Source organism: Phascolarctos cinereus, unplaced genomic scaffold (genome assembly GCF_003287225.1).
Source record: "Phascolarctos cinereus isolate Bilbo 61053 unplaced genomic scaffold, phaCin_HiC Scaffold_5;HRSCAF=322, whole genome shotgun sequence".
Lineage (NCBI taxonomy): Eukaryota > Metazoa > Chordata > Mammalia > Diprotodontia > Phascolarctidae > Phascolarctos > Phascolarctos cinereus.
In genome coordinates, this window is record NW_027555958.1 from 142,145,296 (window position 1) to 142,167,799 (window position 22,504).

At 36.9% G+C, this 22,504-nt stretch overlaps 1 protein-coding gene across 1 annotated transcript in view; it reads left to right on the forward strand.

Annotated features, from left to right (window-relative positions):
- Positions 1-9,190, forward strand: part of ROS1 (ROS proto-oncogene 1, receptor tyrosine kinase) — a 114,564-nt gene extending 105,374 nt beyond the window's left edge. The window contains 7 exon segments of the mRNA XM_078155568.1: positions 2,172-2,236; positions 3,663-3,703; positions 3,706-3,813; positions 5,414-5,504; positions 6,334-6,452; positions 6,455-6,545; positions 9,052-9,190. Coding sequence (XP_078011694.1) covers positions 2,172-2,236; positions 3,663-3,703; positions 3,706-3,813; positions 5,414-5,504; positions 6,334-6,452; positions 6,455-6,545; positions 9,052-9,190 — 654 coding nt within the window.
- The last annotated feature ends 13,314 nt before the right edge of the window (positions 9,191-22,504 follow it).

Genomic DNA, 22,504 nt, shown 5'->3' on the forward strand with positions numbered 1-22,504 from the left:
TCATCTTATACCATGGTTTCTAAAATTCCTTCTCTGTGGGATCCTTCTGGAGACATATGCCTTTTTGTGGGTTCAACTGCTTTTATTTGGGAGATAGAGTTGTATAGTGGTAAGAACACTGGATTTAGAGTCAGAAATTTTAGAGTTAATCCCTAAGTCTTCTGCTTATTACCTATATAAATTTGGGCAGGCAACCTTCCAGGTTGGTTTTCACATTTATAAAATGAAGAGGTTAAAATAGATAATCTCTAAGAGTCCTTCCAGATTTAAATACTATGATCTTATGACTGTCAATCAGCAGACATGTGAATACAAATTATTTTTATGATCAATCAATTAACACCAGTGTCACCCAACAAGGGCTAAGCTGCAAACTGGTAAGTTTTAATGAGAGTGGGAATGGAAAAAAAGTTCTAGCAAATGGATTAAATAGGGAAAGTTCAATACCGAGCTATCTAGAACATAGCACAAAAGCATTGGATTATGGTATCAGGGGATTCACTCATTCAACCAACATTTATTAAGCATCTCTAGCTCCAGCTAGGGGCAGGTAGGTGAAACAGTGGAAAGAGTGCCAGGCCTAGAGTCAGGAAGGCTCATCTTCCTGAGTTCAAATCTGGCCTCAGATATTCATTAGCTGTGTGACCCTGGGCAAATCACTTGACCCCTTTTTCCTCAGTTCCTCATCTGCAAAAGTAAGCTAGAGAAGGAAATAGCAAACCACTCCAGCATCTTTTCCATGAAAACCCCAAATGGGGTCATGAAGAGTCAGACACGACTGAAATAATTGAACAACAACAAAACAGTGCCAAGCTAGATGTGGGGCTGGGGAAAAAATATACCAAAGTTTATATTCAGTACGAGGAGAGTAGGAGAGTCTTGGAAAGAGGAATAAGAGCTGCTCAACCCAAACTTTGTCTATTCTGTAATTTTGCTGAGGGCCAGACCTAATATAAGGTATTTTTTTTTCATTTCTGTACCACTGTATTATCAAAGATCAACTAAGATACCACCTCTTCCACAAAACCTTTCTGATATGCCCGGTTATTAGAACTCTTGCCCCTCAAACTGGCTTCTATTTCCATATCTGTTTATAGATGTATCTCTTCAGTAGACCTTAAGCTTCTCGGTAACAATGTCTGTTTTGTTTTTGTCTGTACCTCTAGTGCTAAGCACGGTCAGTGCCTCAAATATAGTAGAACTTAATAAACATTTATTGTTTGAATTTAACTGATTTTAGAATACTTCTATATCAAGGATCTATGATTTTGCCAGTGCAAGAATATATTCCACTGAATAGATTGAGATATGTCTGTGACATAATGTTACAGAGTTACATGATGCTTAGAAAATTGAAATGACTTGTCCATGGTCACACAGCTAGTAAGTGGATTAGAGGCAGAAGGAATCTCAGTTTTACAAAACTAATCAAAAATGGAATTTCAATACCTAGGGCAACATAGCAGGTAAAGTATATAGCCATCTAGTACCTTTATTTTACAGAGGAGGAAACAGAGGCCCATGGAGGTTAAATAACTTACCCAAGTTAATATGCAGAGACAGTATTTGAACCCAGGTTTTCCTGATGTCATGTTTAACATGGATCCACTATTCCACACTGTCATAATAGTTACCCTGTAATGTAAATAATTTATTTTAAAGAACTGAAATTTAAAAAAAAAAATCTTGCTTTTCTCATAACATTCTATCCTCTCTTTACCCCATACCAACCAAAAGCCTTCCATTTTGGGGAAAACTGGCTAGTTTGGGTTGCTAGTGCCTAGCTTAGTTCCTTGAACACAATAGGCACTAAATAATGTTTGCTGACTCAAAGTTAATTGACTTTAGAACAGCTCTTCATCAAGGAGCTGTGTATTGTAAAAGGATAGTGAAAGTTTTTTTTTAATTAAGAAATTACCAGTTAACAACCAAGCCTGGTATCTTTACAATTAGTTTCTTTTGGCACCCTTAATACAAAATATTAGACATTTTATCTGAAACTTCTTTTTTTTTTTCCTAGCCCAATATGCTTTCTTAAGCAAACTTTCCTTTTGCTTTAAGCATGGGTATTACAAAGACGGATTGACGTTAATCCATTATACTTCCATCAGGGTAAGTTACTGATAGGGATCGCGTTACACTAACTAGTCATTTGATCTTATACTGAGCAGACTCTAAAGAAAGGCTCAATGGACCAGGAGAAGGTTGACTTCCTGAAGGAGGCACACCTGATAAGGTAACAGTTCTGAAACTAGTTTCCTTTGACACATTCAGGAAGCCTGTTGAATTATCTGTGTATTGGATCATTTTTCATATCTTAAGTAAATTGAGGCACTAGAGCACACCAATAATAAACACGGCAAGAGACCAGGGAGTGTTCTGTGCCTGGAAATAACTCAGTAGGTCTAAAAGAATTGAAATCCCATCAATTTTGTCCTTCCTTCTCTTGTCTTCTCATTTATTTGAAGGAGAATTTGTGTATATGTTGAACTTCCGAAGTTAGTGAACCGTTAGCACTGTCTTGTGTTTCCTTAAACAGATGAAAATGAGAAAAATAGGAAAAGATAGTTAAGAGTGTCCTAGTGAGCATAGATGGTGCTGGTAAAAATTGAAGAGTAATGGTCATCTGCAAGGTAGAGTTGTAACTAGGAATTTTTTCACCTAGAACAAAAATTATTGAAACTGAAGGAGGAAGGAGTAGTGGTCTGAAAAAGTGGTAGTGGCCCAGAAAATATTCTTACTACAGGTACAGTTTCACAATAAGAGTAAGAAGTCTGCCAGAGATGGGCACCAGATTGAAGGGATTCCAGGGATGATGGCCCTGGTATAGTTGAGCTAAGTGGTAGATAGGACTGTGAGAAGGTCTTGAGGAAAAAGAATGCCTACCTCTCACCCTAGGATAGAACTATTCCTCTTCCTACCCCTGAGGGATCAGTGCCTGGAAGCAAAACCTCATTTGTCTCATGCTAGTTAAGACTTTGTTGCAAGATTTCTATGAACGGTAATATTTTTGGCAGTAAAACACACACACACACACACACACACACACACACACACACACACACAGACACCACCCCCCTTCCTTAGAAATGAATTTGAAGCAATGGAAACTACCTATAGGCATCATGCTACTTGACCAATCAGAGAAATTATGAAGTAATGGCTAAAGGAAATTAAGAATGACAAGTTCTAATCCTATTTAGAAACATGAATGAAAGACTATTACTGCTATTATACTTGCTTTCATATTTTGGGAAAGTGTCCTAGCCCTTCTATATAATGATGACAATATAGGATATACTTCATATTTTGAAGAACTAAAGAGCTTTGCTCTTCAAGATCCTGGGATGAAAGGTATTGGGGAAACTCAAAGAATGCATTTTTCTCTTCACAAGGTTGAAATCTTTGGGCAGTTTTGGTTCTTCTAAGGAATCACCATATTTTATAAACACCAGTGACCACTAGGCGGTGCCATATACCCCCTTAAGGATACAGAACAAGACCACATATTGCGTATAAGGCTTTCATTTATAAGAGAAAACAAATGAGGGGTTGGAGATACTGAAATACTCTTCAGAGAAAATTAAGTTGTTTTAAATAGCTTCTAGAGGCTTGGAATTTTAGTGCTTTTTTTTTTTTAATGAGAATGACCTATGCCTCAGCGAGCCTGATCACTCCAATATTTTGAAACAACCCATAGTTTGTTCAGTGAACCCCAATATATCATCATGTAACTGACAGAAGGAGGAACACTTCTCATGTACTTATGCAAAGCGTATACAACAATGGTAGGAAATATGGTTCATGGTGTTGGTCTTGAATTGGAGATAATTCATATTTACTCATTGACTTTGATTCCTGCCCTGTAAAAATCCCAAGCTGGTATTTTTAAAAGTCTGAAAGCTGGTTGATTTTTGAACTCGTACATTACATGGTAACACTGATCAGGGAGGGATTTTATAGATCATCCAGTCAACTCTCTCACTTTATAAATGAGGAAACTGAAGCCCAGAGAGGTTAAATGTCTTATCTGGGTCTCCAGGATGAGTGACAGCCTTGTATTCTTTCCACTATGCTATGCTGTCTTCTACAGACTGTTCTGTAATGTACTTCTACCTTGCTTTCAGGTGCTCACTAGATTAGGCCCATTAGAAAACTGACCTCACATTTCTGACATTTTGAAGAAATGTGAGCCTACTATTTATTTTCTTAAGAGCAGCAGAGTGTGCTGACATTTAAAGTGCTGATTTCTCCAACTCTGTAAGAGATCAGTCCAAATTTGCCACTTGTACTTGGAGACAGCACTTAATCCCTTCCTAGGATACTTTACTCATTTGTAAAACGTAGGTGATTGCTTGTTTTATATTTCAGACATGAAAATAAATGAGAAAAAGCAAGAGAAGTAGAGCCATAACTAGAAATGTTTTCACTTGGGTCAAAAACAGTTGGAATTTAGGATTTGGGGAATTGATGGTGGTCCAGAGTAGAGTTTAATCATAAGTGCACTCATGCTGGGAGAGTGATGGTTTAGCTCTTGCCCCTTTGGGAGTTGAAAGAGAGGTAGGTTCAAGGAGGGACAGGACAGTGACAGGACCCTGAGGATGACGGTTACACTGCAGTGACTTGGGCCAGCAGAAGACTGAGACAAGACATGGTGGTCACCAACGGGAGCAAAACACCTTCCTAGGAAGGAAGTACACTCCCAAAATATAGGCAGTCAAGGCATTCTCCTTGTGCTAGTTACTCCTTTGAAGAGAAATAGCCCAAATACCATGACAGACTAATGTCATATAGCTTGGAAAAAAGTAGGATCTGCTTATTTTTACATCAGAAATATAAGATAAGAAACTGTGCATATTCTCTACATCATCTCTCTTATGGATTGTTACTAACAATACAATCAAGTACTAAAGTACAGAAATTTGATAGGAGTATGGAGAGTAGAAGAACAAACAAAAATACAGCCAGAGGCTGGGAATTATTTATGAAGGGATCCAATTAGGATCATAAGGTCATAGATTTAGAGCATGATTATCAGCTTGACATATTATTTAGACTCAAGTTCAAATCTAGCCTTAGATACTACCTATCTGACCCCAGGCCGGTCACTTAACCTCTCTGTATCTCAGTTTCCTCATTTGCAAAATGGAGATAACAATACCATTTACCTCACAGAGTTGTTGTAAGGATCAAATGAGTTACCGTGTAAAGTACTGTGAAAACCTTAAAATCCTACATAAATTCTAGCTATAATCATCATCATTATTTTGTCGGCACAGATTGTGTACATCTGGTGAACCAATCATTCCACTCTTATTTAAAATCTAAGTCTTAATCACCAAGTCCTTTTTAGGATTTTTTGGGGGTATAATCTTAGAAGTTATTGTTTCTCTTTATTTCCTGTGGTTCTGAGGTCCTGTTCTCATTTTGGATGACCTTGTGAACACCTGTGTGGATATTTCAAAATGCTGTGTCTACTCAGAACAATTGCACTTCATCCACAGGTAAAATGTTGCCTGAACACCACTTGGCCATCAATCTACATGTATTTATTAGGAACGCTGGCCCCATGGTCTCACATCAGGTTTGAGTGAGTTATACAAGATTAATTTATTACTTACATTTGTATTAGAACACAGATGAGTTTCCCCCAAAAGCTTTTTATAGTGATCTATTTGACAGTTCTCAAAGTGTGGTCCCTGTATGACCAGGGGTCCCTAAAACCCTTTCTAAGACAGCCTGGGAAGTCAAGATATCATATGCTTATTAAAATTGTCTTTCCTTTTCCAACTACATATCTGAGTGAGGCAAGATTTTCTTCATTACTTCTATCAAAACATCATATTGCAACAGATTGAATGAATGCAGAAGCAGGTATGAGAATCCTACTGTCTGATTTGCAATAATTTATAAATTTCAATGATATGTAAAACTGCTACTCTTCTCATGAAAATTTTTTTAAAACATAGTTATTTTTCAGAAAAATATTTATATTAACAGGTAGTAGGTTCATTATTGTTATTTTAAAATTAATTAATAAATATTTAAAACATTTATCAGTTTTGTTTTGTAATATGATAAAAACTGATAGATATGACCCACATGAACAAAAGTTCTTTTGGGTCCTCAGAAATTTTTAGGAGTATAAAGGGGTCATAAGACCAAAACATTTGAAAAACTGTTGATCTGCGTCCTAGTGAGGGTCAAGGGAGAAACTTGGCCTTGTTTTTGGTCGAGTATTTTTGAAGGCGAGGCCTATGGACCTCTGTACTAACTGTACTAGCTCTCTGCTCTCATCATGGTTTATGTTCATGGTTTTCCATTCCGTAGCAGAGAACTGGCTACTTGGAACTGCCTTGTGTCAATGAAACACTATACCAGTCCATCCCGGATAGTGAAAATTGAGGACTTTGGACTTGCCAGAGACATCTATAAAAATAATCACTACAGGAAGAGGGGGAAGGGCTACTTCTGGTTCATTGGTTGGCTCCAGAAACTTTGATTGATGGAATATTTACTACTCAATCAGATATACAGTAAGCATGGTGGCAAATTCCAGTGTGATGAACTACAACAAATACCAGCAAAGACCAAAAATAGTTGTAGGATGTTAGCAATGGAAGGAACTTTTGAAATCACTTCTAAAGCCTGATACTCTCATTTTGCCTACAGAAAAACAGGCTCTGAGATTGCCTATAACTAGGAATCTTCATACTTGTGGAAACCAGAACATAATATATGCCCTCCTTGTGTGGCATGAGACATGTGAGAAGCTCAGAATACACTCCACTGAATGATAGGCTGGCGAGAGAAACAGGGTGCAGGTGAAAAGGAGCTCCCTCCATTCTACTATCTTGTAGCTTTCTATTTTAAATAATTATTCTTGCTAATTAGATGTAAACTGTCTCCATACTCCTAAAAGATTACAAATATAGTTAGTTCCCCACTAATTTGGGTGCCCTCTAAATTTGGCACCTTAGGCATTGCATACAGTAGAAATACCATTGGTTCTGGAGCCTTAGGACCTGGCTGCAAATCCTACCTCTGAAAACTGCTACCTGTATGACATTGGATAAATTACTCACCCTTTCTGGGCTCTCCTTTCCTCATCTGTAAAATGAAGAACTTGACCTAGATGACCTCTAAGGTTCCTTCTAGGTCTGAATCTATGATTGTATCATCTCATGAAATTACCCTAGTTATGGTTCTGCCCTGAGCAATTAGGTAACTTGCCTGGATCACACAGCTATTCACTGAAAAAGGTGGGACTCAAATTCAAGTCTCCTGATGTTTATCAAGTACTCTTTGTATTATACCACACTGTCTCCTGTTATAGTGGCAACATCAATCCTTCGTTGCTAAAGTAAATAAAATATGCATCTTTAATTTAAACTTGTTTATAATCTAGAGTTGGGAGCACATGACCAGCATAAATTAGTGTGATATTTTAGGAGTATGTGGTCACTAATTTAGGGGTATGTGGACTTTATGGCTATATGGACCATATGGACGATATGGACTATATGACTAAAGTCATATACCTAAAAAAATGACAGGCTAAGTAAAAGGCCTGGAGTCAGGAAGACTCATCTTCCTGAGTCCAAATTCAGTTTCATTCACTTACTAGTGTGACCCTGGGCAAGCTACTTTAACCCTGCTTGCCTCAGTTTCCTTATCTATAAAATGAGCTGAACAAGGAAATGGTGAACAACCACTCCAGTATCTCTTCCAAGAAAACCCCAAATGGGGTCACAAAGAGTTGGACATAACTGAACAACAACTAAAGGGTATAGTCTTCTGTTAAGTGTGATGAACTCACCACTGTCCATGGTGATGAGGGGAAAACAAATATGTGTTAACTCCAAAAGACCACAAGCCCATTCATGTTAGATTTCTGACCATTGAACCACTTACAAGATCAGTTAAAATATGACATATTGGAGGAAAATGGAGATGTTTAGCCCAAAGAATTAAAGATCAAGGAAGAGACACAATAGGTGTTTTCAGGAATTTGAAGGGTTGTAATGTGGAAGACGGAGGAGTCTAATTTTTATGTCTCAGAGGACAAATCCAGAAGCAGTAAGTCAGAGTTGCAGACTAAGGTATCTTGTTAAGATGTAAGAAAAAAATTCCTAACAATTACAGTTCCTTCAAGTGGAATAAACTGCTTTCCCCATCACCAGAGGTCTTATCAGCAATATTGTAGAAAGGATTCCTATTTAGGTACGTTTTGGATTAGATGATGTCTATGTCCACTCTGGATTAGAGCTTCCTTCGAATTTTTAGATTCTGTTGACTTGCTTGAATTTCCGTAAGGTTTAAGTGGAACTGGGCAAATGCAAAATTGAAAAGTTTGGGGCACGCTTCACTGGAAAGGCAATGTAGAGTAATGGAAATAATACTGACTGGACTTGGAATCAAAAGACTTGAATTTGAGACTTTGCTCCACTACTATCATGTAATTATAAACAAATCACTTCATCTCACTGAGCCTCTACTTCCTCATCTATGAAATGGGAATAATACTTCAGCTTTTCTAATTTATCTTACAAGCTAATTAATCAGTTAATTGCTCATAAGTAATAGATATGATACAATACAAATGTTAATTATAATTATCTTCTTCATCTTTATTATTACTATTTTTATTGGTTCCAGGTTGTACCTTTTTTTTTTAAGTTCCCAGATGATCACAGCTTAAAATCTTCACTTTATCCCTCACCTCCTGGAAGATCTGCACTTTACAGGTATCAAATTCTTATATTAATGATGTTAATTTCTGACCAGCAAAATTTTAGACATAAGTCAGGTGGGGCCAATAGTTTCTTGATGAATCGTGTCAGGCAGTTGCCTGTTCTGCCTAGACATAAGCTCAACCCTGATTTTGAATTTCTTGCTAATCTTTTAAGGGAAAATTAGTTCAACTGCTACCAGGCAGATGTCCACCAGATGTTGTAAACACTCCAGATTATTACCTGTAGGAATAGGTAAGTGTATATTACGTATCTGTAGAGTGGTTGAGAATGTGATAATTGTCCTTTTCATTTTTAGGGCTTTTGGAATTTTGATTTCTGAGATTTTAACTCTTGGTCAGCAGCCTTCTCCAGATCATTCCAATTTTGATGTTTAATATTATATGCAATCAGAAGGAAGAGTGGAGGAACTGAGAAATTACCCTAATGATTTGTAAGTTAAAATCTATTAGCACTAACACCAATCAAAAAAGTAAGTGTTCACTCATGATATATTCCCTATAGTTCGATTTTTAAGTAGAAATTGCAACTAGTGCACTAATATAGGTCACATATACATAAATTGGTGGTGACTTTTTGTTTACTTAATTGATTACATTGATGCTTAATGCAATGGAGTATTTTTTATAACAATGGTTTCAGGAAATAACATAATAACAGGGAAAGACATAACATCATGTTTCAATACAATTGTATTATATTAGGCATTTGTTATATTGTTGTTATATTTGAGGGAACATGATTAACCTAAAGAAAGTTTTGTTGATACCTTTTGCTTTTACATTATATTTAATTCTGAATAATCCCTTCCTCTAACCAAGTGAGCCATACCTTGTAACAAATAAAACCAATTTTAAAAAATCAATTCAGCAAAACCAAGCAACATATCAACTATGAAAGACTGTATAGGCGACATTGAATATTCATCGTCCCCCTCCACCTCACCAATGAAAGAAGAAAGGCACATTTTCTCATTTCTTCTCTCTGGGCTTGGCCATTATAGTTACAAAACATTCTATTCCATTTTATTGGGTTTTTCCCATTTATGTTGTTGTACTTACTGAGCTTATTACATACTTCATAATATATCAGTTCATATCAGTCTTCCCATGTCTTTCAGAATTCATCATACTCATCATTTTCTAAGTCACAATGGTGTTCCATTTATGTACCACAATTTGTTTATCCATTGTCCACGTACATTATTGATGGGACTTTTCTGTCTATCTTCTTGAGGGGTATATTCCCAATGGTCGGAACTCTGGGTCAAAAGACATAGATGTTTTAATTCCTCCCCCACCCCCATCCCTAACATAATTCTATCCAGCTTCCCATAATGGTTGGACCCATTCACAGATCCATCAATAATGTATCTGTCTTTCAACAGGAGAGTGTTGCCCCTCAAATAGTGACATTTTGACATCTTTTTCAAATTTCTGGCTCTGAGGAGAAAGCTAGGTTGTTGTAATTTACATTGCTTTTCTCATTAATGATTTGGAGTAGCTCTTTATGTGGTTGTTAATACTTTCTGTTTCTTCTTTTGAGAATTGCGTGTTTTTATTCTTTGGCCTTTTATTGAATTCTTGCTCTTAAACTAATTTTGTGTTGGCATCAGCGTGAAAACAAACCACATTAAAATGGGATCCTATTGTATGAATAAGAATTGACTTTGTTTAATGATCTGATTTTGAATAGTAGTCCATAACTTGGGTGATGGACAACAATTAAGAAACATTTATTAAGCACTTATGTGAAAAGCACTATGCAAAGCACTGGGCTTTTCCCAAAAGTTTCAAATAGAGGCAGTGTGGACAGCACTTACAATCTTTTAGCACCAGAGAAAAATAGACCTTAGACCTATTTAGTAAGAATAATTAATTCAATTTAAAAATTAATTCAATTCAATTAATCAATTAATTAAAATATTTAAATAATTAAAATTTAATTTAAATAATTAAAATATGAAGCTAGTGGGTGGACTGATGTCAAATTTTTTTGTTTTGTTTTAGGCAATTGGGGTTAAGTGACTTGCCCAGGGTCACATAGCTACTAAGTGTCAAGTGTTCGGTCTGAGGCCGGATTTGGACTCAGGTACTCCTGACTTTAGGGCCGGTGCTCTATTCACTGTGCCGCCTAGCTGCCTCTGATGTCACCTTCTTGTTCACCATAATTGAAGGTATGTTTCCTGCTGCTTGATAAGTATCAATCAATTAGTCAATCAACCAAGCTACAAACATCTATTAAGTGCCTACTATGTATTAGGTATCTAGGCACAGTGGATAGAATGCCAGACCTGGAGTCAGGAAGATCTGAGTTTAAATCTGGCCTCAGACACTTACTAGCTGTATGACCCTGGCCAAGTCACTTAACCCTGTTTGCTTTGGTTTTCTCATCTGTAAAATGAGCTGGAGAAGGAAATGGCAAACTACTCTAGTATCTTTACCAAAAAGTCCCAAATGGGGTCAGGAAGAGTCAGACGTGATTGAAACATCTCAACAACAACAACACGTTGTTGTATCAGGCACTGTGCTAGATGCTAGATATCAAAAGGCAAAAATAAAATAGTCCTTGCTCTTAAGAAGCTTGCATTCTCTGGGGGGAGATGGGATATACCTAAATAAGGAATGCCCTTTTTGAATACCTGTTCCAAGTGTCAAAGTACTTGGTAGTGGCTCAGGCTATAACAAAACCAAGATACTAAACAAGTCAGGAATTTCATATGAACTGAATATCAGTGACAAATGATTAGTGACTGTTACCACGAGAATTCTCTACTATACAATAATCAGTTTCCTCATTCAGGAGTAGAGTAATGAATTGTGGCCTATTAAGAAAAGGAAAGAGACACAGAACAAAGTTTCTTTTGTTTGTTTGTTTGTTTGTTTGTTTGTTTGTTTAGGCAACAAGGTTAAGTGAAGCCCAGGATCACACAGCTAGTGAGTGTTATGCATCTGAGGCTGGATTTGAACTCCAGTGCTCTATCCATTGCCACCTAGCTGCCCCAATAACAAAGTTTCAATCCTGCCTCTGGCACTAACTAGCATGATGACTCTTGGCAAATTACTTAAGTCTTTGTGCCCCAGGCACAGATTTGCAGATTGTGGGCTGATCTGCGTTGATAGAAGGAGTTCCTTTCCTAGGAGTCTGATGCATTAATAAAACCACAGATCCAGGTATGGCGTGGGATAGGGGTGCAGGGATTTATATAAATCATTCTAGTGTGCAAGCACTAATTGGCCATTTTACGAATAAACTAAAGGGAAGGTAATCAAGGAAAAAGCCATAGGCTGGGGTTAGGGACACCCAGCATCTAATCCCAGTGTCACCACTGTGTGACTCTGGATTAATCATCCCACCCCTCTGGGATTAGTTTCCTTGACTATAAAATGAAGATGTTGGATTAGATGATTTTAATATCTCTCCCAGTTTTAACATCCTATAAATAGAACACGTTCTTGAATTTAACCAAGAAGGTTTAGCCCAGAATAGTAATTAACAAGTATGAACACCTGTCATGTCACTAGTCCTTCATTAATTTATGGGGCCTACAAAAACGACAATGACAACATAAAACTTGATTCTTTGCCAAAAGGTACAGTCTTTGAGTGAGACAAAACAAGTACACTTGAAACAGTGAACCTGAGCCAATATATCAATATCACAAACTCCGTAAGGATGAGGACAATGTCTTCTGTAGATTTTGTATCTCCTCTAGTTTGTTTGTGGTTTTGTTTGTTTTTTTTTTTTTTGGCAAGGCATTCACACAGCTAGTGAGTGTTATATGTCTGAGGCTGGATTTGAACTCAGGTCCTCCTGACTTCAGGGCTGGTGCTCTATCCACTGTGCCACCTAGCTGCCCCACCTCTAACATCTTTTAGTCCAGTGTTCTGGAAATAGAAGGCCTTCAGTATGTATTTGGCATATTTTGAATGAATGTTGCTGAACAAATCTCATACTTCATTGTGCATTATAGGTACATGTTGTTTAGTTGTTTTCATTCATACCAATCCTTGGTGACCAGTTAGGGTTTCCTCGGCAAAGATACTGGAGCGGTTTGTAGTTTCTTTCTCTAGCTCGTTTTACAGAGGAGGAAACTGAAGCAAATAGGATTAAGTGACTTGCTCACACAGCTAGTAAGTGCCTGAGGTTGGATTTGAACCCAGGTCTTCTTGACTTCAGGCCTAGTACTCTATCTACTGAGCTGCCTAGCTGGAATAAGCAATAGAGAGATGTATAATGTGTTTATTCTGACTTTGACTAGGCTGTATATTTGGCAGATGAAGGATTTAAGCTAAAAGAAGCAGCATAGGTCAGTGGAAAGAAAGTTGGACTTGGAAGCAAAGAACGTAGGTTCAAATCTTGCCTCTACACCTTGTTACCTGTATGATCTTGGTTAAGTCACTTAACCTCTCTCAATCTCCATTTTCTTATGTGTAAAATGAAGATTGCACTAACCGGCCTCTAAAGAGCCTTTCAAGCTATGATCTTTTAAAAGGTGATAGAACTGAGTGTCTCTATTGGCCATTCTTTCAGAGAGCAATGTTTTTCTTATTGTACATGTATCTAGAATATTTGAACAATGTTTCAGAGCTTGCTTTTTTCTCTCCCTGACTTTTAAAGCCTCTCTCTTATTGAGGGTTGTGTGTTTCTCAGACTATGGAAATGGTCCTATCCGTCTTTAAACAGTTCCTGGAAGCCTTCAAGGAAGACTGCCTATACAGACATCAAAACACCTGTTTTGTAGCAGTACTGAAGGGATCAACTATAGCCTTTTTGGAGAGGGAGGGAAGAGTGAGGAGTGGAGGGTTAAAGTATAGAGGACTCACAGGATAAAAAAATGTTTGAAGGTCTCTGATGTGGGGATAGATAAAAGGATTAAATATAGAATAATTGAGAATGACATGAGTTTTCTGTAGGTATCAACTTCATCACAATTTCACCTCTCTCACACACCTGGCAAATACCCAGAAATCAACAGTGGAATTTAATCACCCTACATCTTCACTCTGCCAATAGAGTTCTGTCAGCCACATTTCCCCCAGTGTTGAATATAGTTTAACATCTTGTGTCATGGGTGTGAAAATACCATGGGAGTTATTTTTAAAATGTCAGCATATTCAGCTAATAAGGATCCCCTTCATAGGGAAAAGAGGTACATTGGAGAGGTCATTGGCTCCAAAGTCTGAGGACTTGGGTTCATATACAATCTTTGATACTTTTACTGTGACCTTGGACAGACCTCTTAAGTCCCCTAGGCCTCAGTTTCCTTAACTCTAAAATGAAGGGGTTGTGCTGGATGGCCTCTGAAGTCTTTTCCAGTTTTACATCTATAATTCTGTGTATAACTTAGTTCTGGAGCAGAAAAGCCTACCCCCTCCTAAGCTAGAGAGGATGCTTCTTAGAAAGTCAATAGTAAGTGATAGTAGTGTTCTTTGTAGTTTTCATCTGTTCATTCATTAAGGAAATGTGGCATCACTGTCCTTACCTTTTTAAAAGTAGGTAGGTAGAAACAGAGACTTTCACTTCACAATTTCAAAGTCTGGCTGAATTGTACTATTAAAATATACCAAGAATGATAGCAAGTTCTTCCAAAGGCAACAGGGTTCTGTGGGACTTCAGGAAGGGTTAAGATTCAATAGGAAAACAAAACAAAACAAAACATGAGATGAAATGCATCTGTAGTGGGTGCCATTCAAACTGGACCATGGCCTTAAGTTGTCATGATAAAGATTAACTCCTCTCTTGAAAGCACAGAGGAAGCAGATCCATTTTTATTTGAAGCCATCCTCTGAGATCATAGGCCTAGCTTAAAGGGCTGAAAGTCTGAATTGAGCCTTGCAGCACCTTTTTTTTTTTTTCATGGGCTAAACACTTAGCACCTGGGGGTTCTCTCTGTCAGAGCAGTCAATAGCTTGTGGCTGCTTTGCTCAGCTATTAATGGAATGTGTGGCTTCTTGGCATTCCTGGCCCTCTATCCTTGGCTTACTCCAGGCAGTGGACAGCCCCAATCATCAATCCTCTCTCTGGCTTTTTAATTTGTACACCATCCAAACTACTCCTGAGAGGAAACAGGTTCAAAGGGCAAGCAGCTTCAACGGACAGCTCTTTGGGGGTCTGTGGTAGACTTACATCACAGTGGCAAGGAAACCTGGGGAAGAGTCCTGAGGCACAGCAGGCAACAATAGGAGAATGAAGGGGTTGGGTGTTTGTCTTTTAGCTCATCAAAAGAAATTTACTTCTACAGGGTGGTAGCGTCTTTCTCCAAAGGGATGAAATGACTGGAAAAGTCCTTTGAGTCTATAAACACTCTGGCTTGTGGTTTATTTAAATGCCAAAATAATCATCCACCCTGTTAAATAATAGTGAGTTACACAACACTATTTCTGTGGTTCTCTAAATACTGCTATTAATAGGCTTCATTAAATATGTAAAGTAATCTCACAGGCAACATGTGAATGCCAGGTACCTCAATTTTGTGATTCAAAAATTTTGGGCTCACAGGATTACAGAGCTAGGCCTGGAATAGATCTTCTAGGTCATTTGTTATAACCCTCCTGTTATAACTGAGGAAGCTTAGGTATAGAGAGATAGGATGACTTACCCAAGGTCATGTAGAGCTAAGATCTGAACCCAGAGACATTAACTTAATGCCACCATGTTGTCATTGACATGGTCAAAGCAAAGTTAGATAGTTATTTCGATAACTTGGGAATGGCTTTTAACCACAGTATATTTTTCAAGCAACAAGTTAATATACATTCATTCACCCATTCAATAAATTTTTAGAGTGCTTCCTGTGTAAAGAATACTATGCTGGGTCCTAGGGAAATAGTGAAGATTAGATCAGACTTGATCCCTTCCTCCAAGAAGCTTTCAGTGTGGAAGGGGGGATAAGATAGAAATGGTACAAAGTGCTCTCTGAGGTATGAGGGGGAACAGCTGGTCATAGAACTACATCGCTAACAATATCAGGTCAGTGCTGAAGCCACTAGCCTCATTGTCAAATAATGGACAAGAATGTAGACATTTAGTCATGGATATTGATCTAATTTAGAGCCACTGTTCAGTGAATACCTGAGAGTGAATTTTCATAAACAAAATCCCTCATAATAAGTACCATATATGAAAGCTTCATGGATTTGTTATAGTACAGTAGAAAGAGAATTAGAGGGAGTCAGAAAGCCTGGGTTTAAATCCTGTATCTGCCACTTACTCCCTAAGTGACACCAAAAAAGTCAGTTAACCTCTCTAGGCCTGAATTTCTGCATCAGTAAAGTGAGGGCATTGGGCTAGATGATCTTTCTAAATTTTCTTTCAGCTCTAAATCTATAATCTATGAAAGTGATATGTTTTGGTTAATTTACTTTAAAGCTATTCAAGAAAACTAAATGCTTTCTAGGATTATGGAATCCTAAAGAGTTACTTTTTTAGTCTCTAATTTATATTATATTGATCAAGGCTATAGGGTTAATCAGTTATTTCTTGATGACTTAACCAAATACTTGCTTCCTAAATTTGCCAGTAATATAAGCATAACATAAAACTGAGAGGATCAGCTAGAGTACTTGATGACAGTCAGGATTCAAAAAAAGATATTGACAAATTAGAACAGTTGGATAAACGCAATTAAATTTTACAAGGATAACTTGAAAGTCTTACTCTTAGATTTAAGGAAGCATCTTCAAAAGTGTAAAGGGTGAAGACATGTACCTATGTAGCAGCTAATCTGAAAATGATCTGGAAATTTTAGTGGACCACTAGGTCAATATGAGTAAATGATATGATAAAGAAGCCAAGAACATATCTCCCCTGATTGAATGTGTCCTCCTTGAGGACAGAGATTCTTTTCTGTTTTTTTCTTTGTATCCTCAGTACTTAGCACAACACCTAGAATGGAGTAAGACAGTGGTTCTCCAAATATGGTCCCAGGGTCCCTGGGACTCCTAAAAACCCTTTCAAGGGGCCCAAGAAGTCACAACCATTTTAACAACAGGTTATTATGAAGATCAAATTAGGAAAAATTGTAAAGTGCTTAGCATATGATAAGTGCTATATAAATGTTAGCTGCTACTATTATTATTTCTCTTTGCACACTACTTGTATAGATAAAATGATAATATAACTATAGGACGTGAACAAAAGGAATTATATAGATATAGCCCCTGACATTACAATCTAAAACAGACATGAGTGAGGGAAATTTGGGTCTTATTGTGTTTTTTTTTTAATGAAGACCACTATGAAATTAGTCTAAATGGAAATTTGGTTGCTCAACCAAAACCAACCATTAAATCAACAAGTTGGGCTCTGGTAACACCATTAAGTAAGTAAGTTCCCTGGCCAGTATGATGAACTTGCTCCTGTAACAGTGAGCAATAGACTGAGAGGTGCAGGGTTGCCGTCTGGTTCTTTGCAACATCACTTTGATGATCAGCTTGACACAGAAAATAGTTGAGTATTGGTACTTCTTCATGGACTAGTAGATAGATAGAGAGAAAGAGAGCTAGATAAAAAATTTATTATGTGCCAGGCACTGTGCTGATATCACAGGAGGGAAAGATACCTTGGAGCAAATCAGCAATACCAAAACTCTACCTTCCAAAAATGCTTCTGTGCAGACGTACTGATCATTAAAGCATGCAAACTACAAGTGTTCTTGAAATGGACTGAAGACAAAAAAAAAAGGTCCAGGTGTGAAGAGCAATTTATTATCAATTAAATGCTGAACAAGTTGCCCCCAAAATACCATAACAATAATCCATATATTACCTTTGTTGATTATCACAAAGCCTCTGATCAATTCTATGCTCATAGCTTATTCATATATTGCAAATGGATATATGTCCAAGAATACTCTTGTAAGAATTTGATATCCACATGGAAAACTTACATATTTAAAACATGCCTTGGAAACAATAATGGTAAGGAAAATTTATTTAAGTATGGAGTTTTTCTTTTAAAAAAGCAAATTTATTATATATTTTTAACAGTCATTTTTTAAAAAAATTCAGTTTTGAATTCTGTCCCCCCTCCCAAATCTCTCCCACTCATTGAAAAGGCAAGAAATGTGTTATCAATTATACGTGTGAAATCATGCAAAACATATTTCCATTTTAGCCATGTTACAAAAAAGTGAGAAAAATAAAGTGAAAAACATATGCTTCAATACGCATTCAGAAAAAAATATGCATTCAGATTTATCAGTTTTCTCTCTGGAGGTAGATGGCATTTTTAGTCATAAGTCCTTTGAAATCATCTTGGATCATTGCATTCATCAGAATAGCCAAGTCTCTTACAGTTGATCATCATACAAAATTGCTGTTACTGTGTATAATGTTTCCCTGGTCCTGCTCACTGCACTTTGCATTAGATGATGTCTTCCCAAGTTTTTCTGAAACCATCCTTCTTATCATTTCTTACTGCACAGTAGTATTCCATCATAATCATACACCACAACTTATTCAGCCATTCCCCAATTAAAGGGCATCCTCTCAATTTCCAATTCTTTGTCACTACAAAAGAGCTGCTATAAATATTTTTGTACATATAGGTCTTTGTTCTTTTTTTCTTTTATCTCTTTGGGATATTGTAGTGGTTTTGCTGGGTCAAAGGATAGGTAGTTTTCAGAAGTTTGCTAGCACTTTGGGAATAGTTCCAATCATTCTCCAGAATGGTCGGCCCAGTTAGCAACTCCCCTCCCTTCAACTCCCACAGCACATTAGTATCCCACTTTTGGTCCAGTATTTGTCATTTTCCTTTTCTGTCATGTTAACCAATCCAATAGGTATGAGATGGCACCTCAAAGTTGTTTTAATTCACATTTCTCTAATCAGTAATGATTTGTGCAGCTAGATAGATAGAGTGTTCACCTTGAAGTCAGAAAGACTCCCCTTTCAGAGTTCAAATTTGGCCTCAGACACTTAATAGCTGCATGACACTGGGCAAGTCACTTAACTTTGCCTCAATTTCCTCATCTGTAAAATGAACTGGAGAAGGAAATGACAAAGCACTGCAGTATTTTTGCCCAGAAAAAAACAAATGGGGTTATAAAGAGTTGGACACCACTGAAATGACTGAAGAACAATAAATCAACTGTGATTTTGAGCATTTTTATACGACTTTAGATAGCTTTGATTTCTTCTTCTGAAAACTACCTGTTCATATCCTTTGACTATTTATCAATTGGAAAATGTGCTCTTTTCCCCAAATTTTCTCCAATATTTATTATTTTCTTTTTATGTAGTCTTTGCCAATTTGATGGATAAGGGATGGAATCTCAGAATTGCTTTAATTTGCATTTCTCTAATTATGAATGATTTGAAGCATTTTTACAGAGCCATAGATAGCCTGGGTTTCTTCTCTTGAAAACTGATTTTTGATATCCTTAGACTATTTGTCAATTGGAGACATATCATTAACTTCACAACTTTACCAAAAATATTCCTGTGTCTTTGTCTTCCCACAACACCTCTAACATTGATTGTTCCTTTTTTTTGTCACCTTTGCCAGATTTCAGGATGTGAGGCAAATCCTCAGAGTGGTTTAATTTGCATTTCTCATAGTATTAGAAATGTGGAGCATGTTTTCGTGTGTTCACTTATAGTTAGCAATTCTTTGGAAAACCGAACATATTTTTAAATCACTTCTCTACTGGGGCATGGCCCTTAGTGTTACATAGTTATGTCAATTCCCCATATATTTTGGATATCAGATTTTGATCACAGTTGGTGAAAATATTTTATTTTAGTAAGAATTTTACCCTTATCCATTGTGAAAGATACCTCACTTATTCTTTTCTATTTTTTTTATGCTGCGACCTTCCATATTTAGTTTATATATCTATTTGGAGTTTTTGTGGTATGTGGTATAAGGTGCTTAGCCAATCCTAATTTTTGATGATTTGCTTTTCAGATTTCTCATCAGTACTTATCAAAAACAAAACTCTATCCTCAGCAATTTATATTCTTGAGTTTATCAAAAGCTAGGCTAATGTTTGAAATTTCTTCTCTTTCTTACTCCTTTAGCTTGTCACTGATCTATTTTGTTGTTTTTTTAATTAATTTATTTATTTTTAGTTTTCAACATTCACTTCCACAAGATTTTGAGTTCCAAATGTTCTCCCCATCTCATCTGTCCCCCCACCCCAAGATGGCATGCATTCTGAATACCCCTTCCCATGATTTGCCCTCCCTTCTATCTCCCCCCCTTCTCTTATCCCCTTTCCCTTCAATTTTCCTGTAGGGCAGGATAGATTTCTATACCTCATTTCCTATATATCTTATTTCCCAGTTCTTGCTGTTGTTTTTAACCAGTATCAAATAATTTTGATGACAATTTCTTTACAGTAGGGGTCTCCATTAGCTCTTTTCCCTTATATATTCCTTGATATGATGAACATTTTATTTTTCCAAAATAATTTTTCTGCATTCTACAAAATATCACCTCTGCAATTTGATTGGTAGAGTACAAAATCCATAAATTAATTTAGGTAGTATTGTTATCTTTATATTATTGACACAGCCCAATTATGAGGATTGACTAACTTTACAATTATTTGTCTCCCTTTATTTATGCAAAGAGTATTTTGTAGTTGTATTCATATAAATCTGTAATTGCTTCATGTTTATATGTTTTTAGTTATTTTGAATGAAATTTATGTTTCTGCTTTTTGTTAGTAGCATACAGAATGTAAATTATATTTGCAGATTTATTTTGCATTCTGCTAACTTAATGAAGCTATTCCTCAATTTGTTTTCTTTGTTGATTCTTTGAGATTTTAAAATTATACCATTTGGTAATTTATGAATGAGGATAGTTTTGTATTTTTGCTGATTTTTACACCATTTATTTTGCTCTTTTGTCTTATTGTGATACATCACTCTTGATCCTCTTTAAATTACTTTAATTACACTGTATCATAGGTTTAGGACTAAAAAAGACCTTGTTGCTCAATTATACCAACTCCCTAATTTTATGGAACAAGAAATAAGAAAATATCGCTGACTAAAGAAAAAATATAGCAGTAGAGATTATTGAATTATTGAATTATCGATTTTGAGTAAAGATAGATCCCCAGAGAACTATGAACCAGATAGTAATTCTGGGGACTTCTCTTGTGAAAGGAAGTGCTACTATGGTTCATGGTGTATCTGCCTTATCTCCTGAAACAAACTATAAGTTCCTTGAGAGCAAAGATTGTCCCTTTTAGTCTTTATATTCTTAGCTTTGAGGATAAAACTTAGCAGTACATACTCTGGGATACTCCTCAAATCCTCTCTGGTTTGGCATGCGCATGAATTTAAGCCAGAACAGAAGTTAAGCAAAGAAGACAAGATCATTGTCCTCCATTCTTCAAATTCATAGTTATGTCTTTGTTAGGCCTTCTCCAGTTCATTTTATAGATGAGGAAACTGAAGTAAACAAGGTTAAGTGACTTGCCCAGAATCACACAGCTAGTAAGTGTCTGGGGCCAGATTAGAACTCATGAAGAGGGGTCTTCCTGACTCCAGGCCTGGCACTTTATCCGCTGTACCACCTAGTTGCCCAAAAATGCTGCTGGAGAATGTAGATGACTGGGAAGGTTGAGAAGTTGATCAGTAGTGCTTGACTCTTTGTCATCAATGGTACTGTCTATGGAATTTTCTTGGCAAAGATACTGGAATGGTTTGCCATTTCCTTCTGCAGAGGATTAAGACAAACTGAGGTTAAGTGACTTGCCCAGGGTCACACAGCTGGTAAATGTCTGAGTTTGAATTCAGATCTTCCTGACTCCAGGCACAGTGCTCTATCCGCTGAGCAATCTAGCTGCTCCCAAGTCTCTCTCTACACCAGAATAAAAATTAGAGTGTGATAAAGGCATAAGAGTGTTACAAATTCTATAAGAGATCTTGAAAGAGAAAGAGATCATTTCTAGGAGAGGGGGTAGGATTGAGCAGAACCTTATGCCTAGAAATAACAAATAAAATGAAAGGCAGATTCCATATTTGCGAAAGAAGAATTATCTGACTGGAAATAGCAACATAATCCATTTATAGGTGAGACCACAGCCAACAAAGGCATTTAACAAGATAGAATCTATTGAATTGCACATTATTACTTTTTAAATGTGGCAAGCAGCATAAAGAGAAAATGTTTCATGGAAAGACTTGTTTTTTTAAAGGACTGACACAAGAGTATTTAGATTATAGAAAGTCATAATGCCACATATATTCTGTGGTCCTACTGACCTAATAGGGTGGAAGAGGGGGATGGGGAGAAAGGATTAATAACATATCTGTATATCAAGTAAAAATATCCTGGTGACTTCATCCTCACATTTGTGTAAACATCACCTCATCAGTCCCAGATACTTCTACAGGAAACAAATCTAAATGCTCCTCGGCCATTCTAAACATAGCTAGTCAGCTGGCATATGTCTCGTCTGTAAATATCCAGGGTTACTTGGAAGTCTTTATTTTGATATTTCCCTCTTAGGCATGGACTCCAGAAGTACATTCAGCCTTTGGTCAGAATATCTGTTTTAAGGCAGCTTGACCTGCAGGCTTTCTATGAAGTGGATTTAAGGGAAAGAAAAGAGAAAAGGGGAGGGGGAGGGCAGGGAGAATAAGTGGGAAAAAATTCCTCCCCAACTCTTTGTGCAATGAGGAGCAATGCTGATTGCTGAAAGCTTTGCTGGGGTTGAATTACCAATGTTGGTGCAAGCACTCTGAACCCATGAAGTGGTTAACTAATGGTTTTCTTTCCATGTCCAG